Source organism: Prinia subflava, chromosome Z (assembly GCF_021018805.1).
Source record: "Prinia subflava isolate CZ2003 ecotype Zambia chromosome Z, Cam_Psub_1.2, whole genome shotgun sequence".
In the NCBI taxonomy this organism is placed as follows: domain Eukaryota; kingdom Metazoa; phylum Chordata; class Aves; order Passeriformes; family Cisticolidae; genus Prinia; species Prinia subflava.
The window spans coordinates 47090886-47104897 of record NC_086283.1 but is presented as its reverse complement, the minus strand read 5'-3'; the positions used below and the strand labels follow the sequence as shown (position 1 = coordinate 47104897).

Genomic DNA, 14012 nt, shown 5'->3' with positions numbered 1-14012 from the left:
ACTCGTTGTTAGTGTGTATCCTCCCTTAAATCTCTTTCTTTCTTAAAGAAGTCTTTCTAGAAACATGAAGCATTGAAATATTAATGTTAGCGTTAATATTTTCATATGATGTCCTGAAACACAGAAAGAAGGTTCAGCATTCAGGTCTAAGCTGTGTTTTTAATTTACGTTGTTGCATCTGTCAGCTGTAGATAATTGTATATATGGAAATTTGTTTCTTTTCTTAAACAGGTGTGAATATTGAGGAGGTTATGCTCAAGGATCTCAAGGAGATTTCAGATGGAGAAATCAAAGTAGCAATTAGCACTGTGTACATGACACTGGAGGTAAGAAGAAACTTAAAACATATTTAACAGCCTTATTGCATATGGAAATGGTTCTTTAAAACATATTGCAAACAAGTTATTTTCTCAATATTTTTTTCAGTATGAGTAGAATTTTCAGTGATTTAATTAACTTTGAGAGAAGCAGTAGCTAGTTGTTATCTGACTTACATTATTATGATATTATGATTATTCCCTCACTTTAGGTTGTACCATGATATGTTAAAAACAATGACATAAACAAATTGGAACCTTTGGGTGAATTGAAGGTGTGAGCTTTCTACCTGAAGGAGAATTATATGTTGCTGGATATTATGGAAAAGTGTTATTTTAACAATATGAATGCTTAGATCACTGAACAAGTATGACATTGACACTACTATTTATGATTGAAGTTTGCATGCTGGCATATTGATTAGTAATAAAACCTAAGTGATCTGAAGCAAATATCAATATCAAAAAATCTTTATATAGTATATATTTGTAATTTTCAATCTCTTCATTTGCATGAAAGTCACCTATTCAAAAGTATTTGAAATGCAGAAGAAATTTTCATCTCCTTTTGCACTAAATCAAAACTTTTTTTTAGTCAAATGCTACTAAAAAAAATAAATCTCTTGAATAGTTCTTGCCTTGTATCTCCTAAGAGATCTCTTATATGTTTCTTGTGTCTTGTGATGCACTTTGCAAGAAATAAGATGCTTCTATGGTTGAAGAAGTTTTTGTTACAATCCAGTTAATAATTATCCATAGATTTCTACTGGTATAGTAAAATATACAAATTAAATTGGGTAGCAAAGCTTTAAGAAATGAAGTCAAATCTATTAGTTTTCAATTATTTGTTTCAATATTAAGCAATCTTTACCACCAAAACAGCACTACTTTACAAACCATAATTTGATCCTAAAAATTTTGCTAAGGCTGCGCAGAAAGAGGTTGGGGAAAGAGTATCGTAAGATAAATCTCCAGAAGAGAAAGTGGCATTTCATAAAGTTCTTAATAAAATCCTCATCTTCTTTTGTTTCAAATCTTTCTTTTATTCTGTTGGTTTAAGTTAATGGTGGACAGAGCTAGGAGCTAATTAGGAGCTAGCTTTAGCATTGCATTTTCTTTTTGTTTATGTTGCATTAAATCATGTGTAGTAACTATGTAGAATACAGACCTTGCACTCGACAGGTGTCCATGCTCCAGTCTTGTCTGAGGTCTAAATCTGTCTGACCTCGTTTTTGCAACTCTATATGCTCAAATTAATTGTAACTCAGAACTTGTATTCCTTTTGGCTGGATCTCACAATTTGACTTTGTCAAGAGTAGATGTTCTTAGTTCTCAAAGTAGGCAAATTTTCAACCTTTTTCCAGTGAAGTGTAACATGTGATGCTGACTTACCTTGGCCAAGAGGTGTTAAGATCTGTTGGTCAAGCAGTAGAGGTTTCATAATTGTTTTTCTTACATAGCTAGTGGTCATTGTGGAGGGAAGAGAAGATTCATTTGCCTGTAAGAGCAAACTGAAAAGATTTTACTGATGTTAGATGACTTTTAGTCCCAGTCTGTTAGTAATTTTTTTTACTAGTATTTCAGATGGGATTTCTTTCTAGAAGTCACAGATACGTTCCTTTACTTTTTGCTGTCTGTTGTTCTGCTGTGAATAGTTTGTGTCAGAAAGGACGAACTTTTCAGGGGTGTAACTGCTTGGTTTTTTTAGGTATAATGTTTACAACATTATTGGGATGGCGATGAATTTTGCTGCGTTACTGCTCTTTGTTGAAATGTCTCCTGAAGACCCTCAATTTTGGTGCTTGGCCAGCAAAAGATTTTTTTTACAGTTTTATTAGCAATAGAGATCACATGTAGTTACTTTACGCAGTGTCAGAAGCACAATACATATAAGAAAATTAATGACAAAACTGGCCAGACCTGTCTATTCAGTTTAGAATTCTGTTACGAACTCAGAATACATAAACCTTAATGAATTCATTATTTTCTCAGCAATAATAATGGTAGTTTGTTATTCATCCTCAAAGTGCTCCACAGACGTTACCTGATTCAATATTAAGGAAACATGAAGAACAGGCTTGGCAATTGATTCTCTAGTGTGTTTGTGTTTTTGCTTCTTCAAAAGTATCACAGCCTCACTTTATTATCTTAATAATCAACAAAGATGCAAAAGTATCTTCCCTTAAAGTGCTTTCTCTAGGGCAGTCCTTTTGTGTGAATGTGTTTAGGTTTCTCTAAGAGTCCCTAGGCAGCATTGCATTTCTTGAGATAACCACCTTTGGATGTGTCCCTCCTGGATTTGGGTGGCATCAAAGCTGTAAGTTGAAATCAGACCTTTGTCACCAGTGGCTATCTGTTAGAGTGCACAGTGCTTGAATTTTACATACGTAAACACTTTCTTTTTGAAGAGAATGACAAAATAAAAGAGACACTGCGCAGATCACAGTTATTTTTTTACCTTTGCTGTGAAGTTTCTCCGAGTCATAATGATTACTAATAAGATATTGTAGCAAAATCCAATGCCTGTGTTACAGTTAATTTCTGTTACATTTTGTTATACCCTTAGAGTATCTTTTGCTGCTGCTCTGCTGGAATTCTCTTGGAAATGAGAAATGTCTTCTCAATGTGACTTTACGGGAATGTAATTTTCTTCCTGAATAATGAATACTTCTGTTGTAAAGCAAACTCTGTTTTCTGCTTTTCTAAGTGTAGGGAGAACAATCCAGGTTTCATGAATATTTAGTTCAGCTGAAATGGCTCATTATAACATAAGTTAATAATATGTGTCTTGGACTAAGTCTTTTATCCGTTGGTCCATGAAAATTTTTCTAACTATTCACAGAACTTATGAGTATAGAAAATCAATTACCACTTGAGGAGGCAGGTCAGTCAGTCAGTTAAAAACAAGTTCTATGGTTGTCTGCTACTGGCTGTGACAGACAAAGGAGGATGTTCTGAAATTCTGTTGGGGTTCATGCCTCTGGCCATGGCATCCACATACTTCATAAAGACAATTTCCAGGTTGTATGCCACTTCTAAAGGCTTAGAGAACATGCCAGAACCTCAATGGAGGCTGCTGTTGCCAGTGTTGTTTCCTCAAGAAAGTGACCTGCAAGTTCATGCTGCCAGGGGAAGCTTGACTGTCCTTAGATAGCCTCCACAGTTGGGGATGGTACCAGTAGGAAGTTCTGTCTCTTGTAACAACTTTGTGGCTTTATGCTTCAGAGGAATTTATAGTGGCAATCCCAGCAACAGTAACTGAAGAAATATAGAGGTGTTTGGGTGCACAGTTTGTCATTTTCCTATGAAAAAATAGTCTTATCTTGGAGATACAGTTTATTTTAAAGCTATTTTGTAGTATTAGTAAGAAATGCTACTCTTTCACTAATTTGGACAATTTTATTTCTGCATTTTGAAAAATGATGTTTTTAATTAAAACTTCTGTAGAGCAAATAAAGAACCTCTGTCTTGGCTGCAGCATGTCAAACAAGAGCAAGTTAGACCATTACACCCAGATAAGCGAGATTATAATGTGTGTCTTTGTGAAGATTTGAACTTCTGTTGTCTATCTAAAATTATGTATATATATATATATATATATAGTGTATTTGGGAACTTTTTTCTCTGAGTATAAATATAAACGTATTTTAAATGGCAGATTGGTCCATGAATTTGTTTTTAATGCAAAAAACAAAACAAGAAGCAAACCCCAAGTAAACATGTTAACATTTAATCTTCCAGTAATGGAATTGGAAACAAAAATTCTCAGCAACTTACACTAGCAATACGGTTCAAAAGTATTTTTCTGATGCCTGTTGTGAGAAGTTAGGGTATGTAAAATAAATGATGTATAGAGCTGTAGGAATGCGACTTTTGCAGACTACCTTATGTCTAAGGAACATTAAACATAGGGTTCTCGTTTAGCAAATAAATAACCATTCATTTCAATGGCTGTATAGTCTGGACTTCTGTGCATATTTTTGCAAAGATGAGAAGAGGCCATTAGGGATTTAATATAAAATAAATCGCCACGGGGTCTTCTTGTAGTCCTAGTCTTTCTGCCACATGGTGTGTCACTAATGTGCATAAATGGGCTTAAATGAATTTGTTATCTGTATTACATTTGCAGTATGTATATATTTATATATTATTTTTTAATTGTGTTTAAAAATAAAACATTAAATACATCATTTCTGAGAGCTGAAAACATACTATTTGTAAATAAATCAACCTTAATTAAGGTCTTACAATGTCAGTGTGCGAGATCTGCCTTAGGAAAATTTATAACACATATAGTTACATACATAACATATAATTATATACATAAAGCTTAAACATACTTTCATTTGGTTTTTCAGAAGTATTAAGAGGCTAAAGTCATAACCTCATGTGACTGAGTAATGCAGCCACACATGCATTACTGTAAATACTCCTGCTTAAACATCAGACTGCTGTCTTCTGGAGGACAATAGCTGTCCAGTTGATGCCTCAGATCAGCCAAAGTAGTGAGCCAAACCCAGCTCTAGTGAGTGGTGAGGTGTGGAGAGGTTAGATGGGCAAGCTGAATTCTCTGTAGTGAAAGTAGTCTCTTTTTCTCTAAAGATGTGAAAGGAATCTGGTGAGGAGAACTGTTTAAGTGGTGGTTTTAAGTGGCTGCTGTTGCAGCCAACTGGGAAATAAGCCAGGCCAATCAGAGCAGTGACAACTCTTCCTTAGCTGCCTCCCACATAAGAACAAGACTGGGCACCTTGTGTGTATTTATACAAATGTGCAGGGCCTGGAGAATAAACACCAGGAACTGGACAACCAGATAGAAAGGGTATCATAGGAGTAACTGAAACATGAAAGGAGAACTCCCATGACTGGAGGAATATGATGGGTGGCTGAAGGCTGCTTTGTAAAGAGAATCGGGGAAGAAGAGCAGGGACACTTGCACTTTAAGTTAAGGAGAACCTCAAATGTATCGAAGTCAACTACAGTGACTATAGAAGACCTATCAAATGCCTCTGGGTCAAGTTTTAAAGGGTCATCTCCAGGAAATACGGTGGAGTTTGAGGTCTGGCTGTGCACTCTGAAGGTTAGTACTAAGGCACAGGTTTTAGATTTTAGAAGAGCAAGTTTTGGCTTGCTCAGAGCTCAATTGAAAGGGAAGAGAGAATAAAGGAACTAGCAACTGCTGTGAGTTTTTCAAGGTTGCTCTCATGAGAGCATAAAACCAGTTCATCCTCATCAAAGGGAAGGGAGGTAGGTGGACCATGAAACCCTCTTGGTTTAACTGTGAGCTTCAGGGCCAAAAGAGGAGCACACTAGAGATAGGAAAGGAATTACAAATCTGTTGAGAACCACAAGAACATTGCCAGGGCATGAGATAGCATTAAAAAAGCAAAGACTCAGCTTGAATTGAAATTGGCAGGAGATGTCAGAAACTACGAGAAAGGGGTCTTTGAGTATATAAACAACAAGCAGAAGCAGAAGGAAACTGCTAGCCCAGTGTTAAATGGGAGAGGTGAACTAGTCCCCAGCAGCAATGAAAAGGCAGAAGTCCTGAACACTTCCTTGACCTCTGTTGTCACCAGCAGAGTTGGGCCTCAGGTGCTGGAAGCAAAAGTCCATGTTGATGCAAACAGACCTACTGTCAGTGAAGGAAAAGTTGCTGTGTGGGCTATTACAGGGACTTGGCTCCTACAACCCTATTGGACATTCCAATATCCACTCAAGAGTATTTGAGAGCTGGCTGGGGTCATTGTGAGGCTGTTCTCCATAATCCTGGAGAAGTTGTGGTGATCAGGAGACAACCCAGAAGACTAAGAGAAGGCTAATGTCACCCTCATCTACAAGAAGGGCATAAAAGAGGGCCCAGGAAGTTATAGGCCCTGGAAAAGTTATGACACAGACCCTCTTTCAGAGGGTTCATTGCAAGTCAGATGAACCAGGTGATTGGGAAATGCCAGCACGGGTTCACCGAGGCCAAATTGCACTTGACACACCCGATTGCCTGACACAGCAAAGTAACCCGCCTGGCTGATGTGGGCATTGGACATTGTCTGCCTGTGTTTCTCCAAGGCTCTCTCTAGGCTCTCCCACAGCCTCCTGGTGAAGTTGTTGTGTAACAGTCTGGACAAGCTGCCTGTGCAGTGGCTGCAGTGACCCACGGGCAGCACCCAGGGTGGGGGTAAATGGTTCCTTTTCCAGCAGCCTGGCACAAGTGGGGCTCCCCAGGGATTGGTGTTGGGCCCAGCGCTCTTTGATGTCTTCACAAGTGGGCATCCAGAGCGCTTAAAATCAAGAGAACACTTGGGAAGGGAGAGCCACCCTGCAGGAAAACCTGTGTAGGCTGGAAGACTGGACAAAGAAGAACATTTTGAAGTTCAGCAAGGACCAGTGTAAGGTCTTACAGCTGGGAAAACAAATCCAGGAGTGCAGCACAGGCTGGGAGCACAAGGTTGGGGGGCAGCTCCATGGCAGCCCTAGTGAGCAACAAGCTCAGTGTGAGTGAGCAGTGTGCTGCTGCAGCAAAGCAGCCCAGTGGGATCTTGGGCTGCATCAGCAGCAGAGACTATCGCTTTCTTGTCAGCATTTGTCAGGCCACACCTGGAGTACTGTTGTCAGTTTTGGTCTCTATACAAAAAGATATGGATAGGCTGGAGAGGTTGGAAAAAAGGGCCACAGAGATGATGAAAGGGCTGGGAAGCCTGTCATTTTAGAAAAGAAGGCTTAACACCAGGTTCTGGTATTTAAAGAGTGGCTACATAAAAAACAGAGACTCTTGTTTTTACAAGGAGTCACATGGAGCAAATGAAGGATAATGCATACAATCCTGGGGAGTTTCTGATTAGGCACAAGAGGAAAATTTTTCACAATTACAACAACTGGAATAATCCCCAGAGAAGTGGTGTATTTCTCAACATTAGGCACTTTAATGTTCATCTGGGCAGGGTGCTGGACCACCTTGTCTGAAGTACTTGTATCAAAAAAGTTTGGACTAGGTCACCCTTGAGATCTCTTCTAACCTGTTATTCTATGATTCAAAAGAGTGCTTCCTAATTAAGTATGTGAAATGAAATGGCAGCAAAAATGCAGAATTACTTACAGTTTTCATACCAGACTCCTTTCAGAAGATGATGTGGGAGTGATACGAGCTGGAGTTCCCCAGTGAGTTCCTCAACGAGATCCTCCTGCATGAAGTCACGTAGGATGTTACTATGATTCTTGAGCTCAGAGAAAAATGTAAATTTGTAAAACTGGCAAACACCATTATATTTATGAATCTTCCCAACTCAGCGTGTACTAATTTATTCAACTGCCATTTTTGCAAGGTGTATTTGATTATTTTATTTTGTAGTACAATCATAATAGATAGTAAGCCAGAAGCATCAGAATTCTTTGTACTTGCTGTATGACTTAAAAAATGTGCAAGGTAAACAATGGTTTCAGGCATGCACTGGTATGTTATTAGGATTTTATTTCAGTATCTGAGTAAGTGGAATAGATGTCATTGGTTATAGTTAGTGTGATTGTAGTATTATACTTAGTATAATTAGTTACAATCTGGTCTTTTTTGGGCCAAGCTATCATTTACAGTTTGCCTTTAATGGTTTAGTTCAGTCTTGGTTCAAAAGTTAATAAGCAAAGTAAAATAACTATGAAAATTACTTAAGGAATGAGCATAAACAACCTACTAACATAACAGTAAAAATGTGCTTGTGCTCACAAGTACATTGTTCAAAAAGATAAACTGTTTTCTTTAGTATCATTTATTAAATTTGTTTAGCTACATCAAGCTAGTTTTTTATGAAATACAACTGTAAAATATGCACTATCTTTCAGCTAAGTAAAATGCTGTAATCTATCGTATCATTATTGGCCTGTATTTCTGACTTCTGCAAAGCTGACTAATTTATCATTTGTATACTCTTCTAGTTCTTGTCAGTAGCACTCAGCTTAGCTGCTTATGGGGCATAGACATTGACAGCGGGAGGTGCTGTTTTCAGAAACGTTCAGCATAAAGAGTTGTTTCTATGAAATTTAATGCACTTTAAAAAAAAGAAATTCAGTGTAAAACCTAGCATGAGCATTTAGCATTTTAAGATCTGGCTGTAATGCATAAAAATATAGTAATTGACAATAGTTAGAGATGATACTAGGAATATTACAGAAATTATATTTTCTACTATTTAGGTTTTGTTTTTTATTGCTAGTGTGTGGGAAACAAAGTAATTAAAATGTTGAACTGTTGGTCCAATGTTACAGTAAAACTAGCTATAAGTCAAACGACATTTTGAGTTTGCTAGTGTTAGTGTTGCAGTACTGCAGAAGCCAGCAATTCTGTCGACAGGATGTGAAGAGAGATACAGTGTATTTATAAACAAATATTCTGCTTGGTGACTGATTTTGTGCTTTTAATTTAAAAATTTTAAAATCTCTCTACTTTTAAAATCATGCAATATTTATTTAGAATGGTGCTATTTTGATGGAGAAATTCCATGAAGTTTGTCTGATGTGTCTTGAAATACTACTTTTGTTTTATTTGACAAATCATGTCCTAAAACATCTTCTGAACTCTAATGTAAAGGAATGCTTAACACTTGAAACATTACAATAGCCTATGTTTTTATCATACACTACTGGATTTCACACGTTTGTATATATCAGAAACCCAGTCTTGAAACTATTGGATGTTTTAGGATGTAGGAACATTTTAAAATTTTGAATTAGGCAGATCAAGTGCTCTGAAAGATATTTATGGTGCACATATGTTCTCTGTTTAGATAATGATGGGAAAGATCCTTTTTTGATTCCGTAACTGGGTACAATCTCAGGACTTGAAGTCAATTGTTTTGTCTAACTGGAAACTTCAGGCTTTATTTAATTTTATTTGAATTTTTATATATTTTATTTAAAATGCAGAGATTTAAAAAATAAAATAATTGAAGTTGAAAGCCTTCAGCCCTTATTTGAGTTTTCAAACTTCAGATTACCTAAGCAACTCCATAGCTGAGTTGTTTGGGTACATTAAATACTTTGTGTTTTAAAATGATACATATTAAGTCTAACCTGCAGGCTCTTTGAGCCAGAAAAACCAACACTCGGAGCTCCTGTGTATGTTGCAAGTACTGCAACATCTTACATTTTTACCATATTTTCCTTTTTCAATATAGACTTGATAAAGTGTAAAATGAAAGTTCCTTCAGTGTAATCTTGCATTTCTTTTATCATAAAGATATTTATTATTTTCGCCATAAGAAATGCTGTGCATGAATATACCATTTTTAGTCCTGAAATTGTTGCATTTCTGAAATGAAACAATATCTTTAACCAAAATTGCTGAGTACAGATTGAATTTATTAATCATAAAAAGAAAAAAAAAAAAAGAGTAGGAAGGTGGACCTTCATTGTTTTCCTGATTGCTTTTTTTTTTTTTTTTTTTTTTTTTTTTTTTTTTTTTTTTTTACTTTGTTGGAAGAATAAATCTCAGTATTTTGAGTTTTATAACTTTCTATTCATTTGTGATTCTTGGTTAATAAAAAAATCATCCTTTGACTGAAAATTCAGGTATGGAGAGATTTTAATTTCTCATGGTAGCATAATTTTTGGGATTTTGTACAAAGCCAGGAAGTTTTTGTTACTCTTTACACTAAAAGGAGAAGAAAAATACAGCAAGACACAAGCAGAATAAGGTACTTTATTCAGCTGTGATCATGTAGCTCTCAATGCATCTGAATTTCTTATGCCTGTTGGGTGTCTGCCTTCCAGAATTCTTACTTCTAAACAGAATATAAAAACACCACTTAAGCTGATGAGGAAAAACCTATTGAGGCTACAGAGTTTATGCCAGAGCACAACAGAAGGAGCTGTTTATCTTCCCCGAATATGAAAAATCACAGTTTTTGCATTACAGCTATGGGGAATGGAGGCATGTATACAACCTTTTCACACTTTGGGTGGATATCTCTCAGTTCTGTGAGAAAGAACTGGTAACTCTGAATACAGGCTGCTTTGTTCTGTGGCTCAAATCAAACAGGATTATAGAGTTGGTAGTAAAATGAAACAGAGAACTTGAAAAGTTATCTGTCTTCATTGCCAGATGATTTTTCTTCCTCCTTTGCATGAACAACTAAAGCTCTTGGGAAAATCTCCCCTTCCCTGGATGTTACCATTATGAACGAAATGGATCGGCTGGTATCTGTTATCACTTCTGACACTTTCTACGGGAGCATAAATGTCACTTGGCTGCAGTACTGTAACTTGGCATCATTTTATCCTTCTCATCTTGCTGCTGTTGTTGCCTGAGTCACATTTTCAGAGAAATTTTATAAAAACTTGATTCTCTCTCCATCCTTTATGGGGGCGGAGAGGGAGAAGGGAAGATCTAGACTTACAGAAAAAGTAAGGTAAGAGTAAACGAGATCCACTAGGAATCATCTTCAGTCCATTCTTCTTTATTTTCCCCACTGCAAGATTGCAGTGAGATCTGGTCAGCAATCTGTGCCTGGCTTCCACATGCAGAACTTGATTGTTTTTAAGGTTCCATGGATGACAGCCCTCTGTGCATGCTTCTTTCATAATCAGTATTTGTCACAGTCTAGTAAGGAAAAAAGCTGGAGTAGATTGATCTTGTACCTCAAATGAGAGCTGTTAGGTCAGCTCTGCAGTTGATCAAACACTATGGACTTAGACTACTTGTAGATAGTTTCATTGGAAGAAGGATTTGAGGATGAGTTTGAGTAAATGGCAAGTTTACAACCAAGAACCTCTATAACTGCATTTTAGAACCAAAAATCTTAACTGAACTCTGATTTAAGGGTAATTTTTTTGTCCTCTTTCATCACATACTGATACTCTTCTGAAAATACATAGTTTTGGTCTAAAAGGTATGTCACCTTATCTTTTCTAATATAAAAAGTGCTATCTGGGTTGCTTCTGAGCATTTGCTATTAAAGAAGACTTTCTAAATAAAGGGACTAGATATAATTCAGAAATAAAAAAGTCATTTTCCTTTCACATCTCTCAGTTGAGTATTTGCCATATGGGTTGCTCAGCATTACACTCTCAGCAGGTCTAATTTATGGTAAACACACAGTGAGTGAGTGAACAGAAAAAAAGGCAATGAAAATATTCATAATCTTGCTTAATTCCTTTATTTTTAAATTTTTTTTAACTAAAATCAGCTTATTCAGGTTCAGCCCATATAGTTGTGGCACTTAGTTGAGTATGTGCGTATTTCCCACTCTCCTGGGAATTTGTGAAGACTGAAATGCTGCACTTTTCTTGCCATGAGACTGATCTGCTGGAGCTTGCATGGCAGTGTGTAAATTATACCTTCTTTGCTCTGGTCTGGCGTGCTGCCAGCTGCCCCAGGGCTGTGCTTTCTCCATGAAGGGCAGTTGGTGGAAAACATCATGTTTCTTGCTGTGGTTATGAGATGCTTTAGCTTTTCCCTGGGCCTCTGCAGAAGGATCACCAACTAAATGAATATCTTCATCTTCTGGGCCACTTCTAAGATTTGGATCAGGCACAGAAGGAGGTAGAAAATAAGCGAAAAATAAATAACATTTTTTTTCCTCAACCACAGCCATGCAAATCCATAGTATCAGTATTTTGAAAACCTCTCATCTCCAGTGAGCTCCTGGGACTTTCTGTTAGTATTGTGTATATGCTTTCTTTCTCTTTGTGGGTTGTCTTCTTTAGGGACTTCACTGCCATTTCTGTCCTTCAAGGACTCTTTAGAGCTTGCTCCACCATAGTTTTCTTGTATGAATCAGCAACCCAAGTGACCATTTTTAATCAGTACTTCCGGCCCAAAGAAAGAGGTTTTTTTCCACAGGTGGTTCTGCATTGCTGTATTAAAAATACCCCAAAAATATCTCTTCTACATTTAGGAGCAGGCATATCTGAGCAAAAGAATCCGTAGCATAAATGCATTATTCTGAATAATAGAAATGGCTGCCATTATGCATTTCATATTGTAATTGCAAACATGAAATAGCTTCAAAAGGAAATGCTTTAAAAAAGCAGTGGTTTGCATCTTGCCCTCTGTCTTATTGTTATACATTAGACATTAGTAATGCATATGCTTTCCTTTCTGCCTGGATGCTGTCTGTTCCTGCACATTTCAGTTGGGGATTCAGCTGAGAAGGACTTGGGGGTACTGGTGGATGAGAGGCTGGACATGACCCAGCCATGGGCACTCACAGCCCAGAAAGCCAAACGTGTCCTGGGCTGCATCCAGAGCAGCGTGGGCAGCAGGGGAGGGAGGGGATTCTGCCCCTCTGCTCTGCTCTGCTGAGACCCCACCTGCAGGGCTGCATCCAGCTCTGGGGTCCCAGCACAGGAAGGACATGGAACTGATGGAGAGAGTCCAGAGGAGAGTTACCGAATTGATTAGAGGGACAGAGCACCTCTGCTATGAGAAGAGGCTGAGACTGTTGGGAAAGATGAAGTAGAAAGACATTGCAAATATGGGGTTTAGATTCTGGGAGTCTGAGTTCAACAAGTGAGATAGAAATGAAAGCATGCTTTGAGATTTAGGGTGTGGGGTGCAGGGCCATCAGCTTGTGAACAACAACCTGCTAAGCTGAGGGCCAGATCGTTTGATTAAACAATCCCCTTCTGCTTGCCTTAGGTAATGGGACATTTCTATTGGCTGTATGTGTTGTTATCTTGTATTAGATTGGTTGGTCCAACCCATACTCTTCAACTTGGAAAGATATTTAATGTACGGGATTCAGGGCTCTGTTCGTGGTTCGCTGTCCCTGCTGTCCTGGCCTGCTTTAGCTGTGCCCAGCAGCTACAAGCAAGGCCTTCACAATAAACCAACCCCTGCAACTTTGCTTATAGAGATACTTTGTCGCCGACTCTACTGTCATGGATATACTCCTTCATGAGACAATTGGGATTGTTTGTCCTGGAAAACAGAAAGCTTTGGGGTGATCCAGTTGCATCCTTCCAGTACCTAAGAGAGCTTACAAAAAAAATGGAGAGACCCTTCATAAGAGCATGTAGTGATAGGGCAAGGGGAAATGGCTTTGAGCTAAAACAGAGTAGGTTTAGGTTAGATGCTACGAAGAAGTTCTTTCCTTTGAAGGTTACGAGGCACTGGAACAGGTTGCCCAGGGAAGTCATGGATGTCCCACCTCTGGAAGTGTTCAAGGCCAATTTGGATGGGTTCTGAGCAACCTGGTCATGGTGAAGTGCCCATGGCAGAGGTAGGTTGGAAGTAGATGATCTTTAAGGTCTTTTCCAACCCAGGTTATTCTTGATTCTGTGATAATTCAAAACTGTTCATGATTCCGGTTTAGAAGAAAGTGCATTAAACATTGAACAATTGTCATACAATTTCCTTTAAGCAACATTTTTCCATGTCTTCAAGAGAAAATACTCAGTTTGCAGCATCTAGAAGTATTTAGTTCAAATAAGTGCAAAACACTTTCATTGGCTCCTGCTAAACATTTGTCTTAGCGCGGTCATCACAGGTTGCTGTTGTGATCCAGTTTGCACATTTGGCTTTTATATTAGTATGTGCAGTTACATTTAATTTCCCCTTGTTCCACCTTATGGATAGGGGTTAATTGGAATGACCAGTTTTGTTTTTCTGTTTGTTTTTGCGTATTTTGTACTGCTCTAGTGTGCTGAGGTTTGTTGGTCTTCTCTGCAAACTAATCTGTAAATACTGACAGCTGAATAAATAGAAGGTAT

At 37.8% G+C, this 14012-nt stretch overlaps 1 protein-coding gene across 3 annotated transcripts in view; it reads left to right on the top strand.

Moving 5' to 3' along the window:
• Nucleotides 1-14012, top strand: part of PRUNE2 (prune homolog 2 with BCH domain) — a 132082-nt gene that overhangs the window by 36536 nt on the left and 81534 nt on the right. For all 3 annotated transcript variants that reach the window (XM_063421709.1, XM_063421708.1, XM_063421707.1), the window contains exon 6: nt 232-326. In XM_063421709.1, the coding sequence (XP_063277779.1) occupies nt 232-326 (95 nt within the window). The remainder of the gene's footprint in view (nt 1-231; nt 327-14012) is intronic.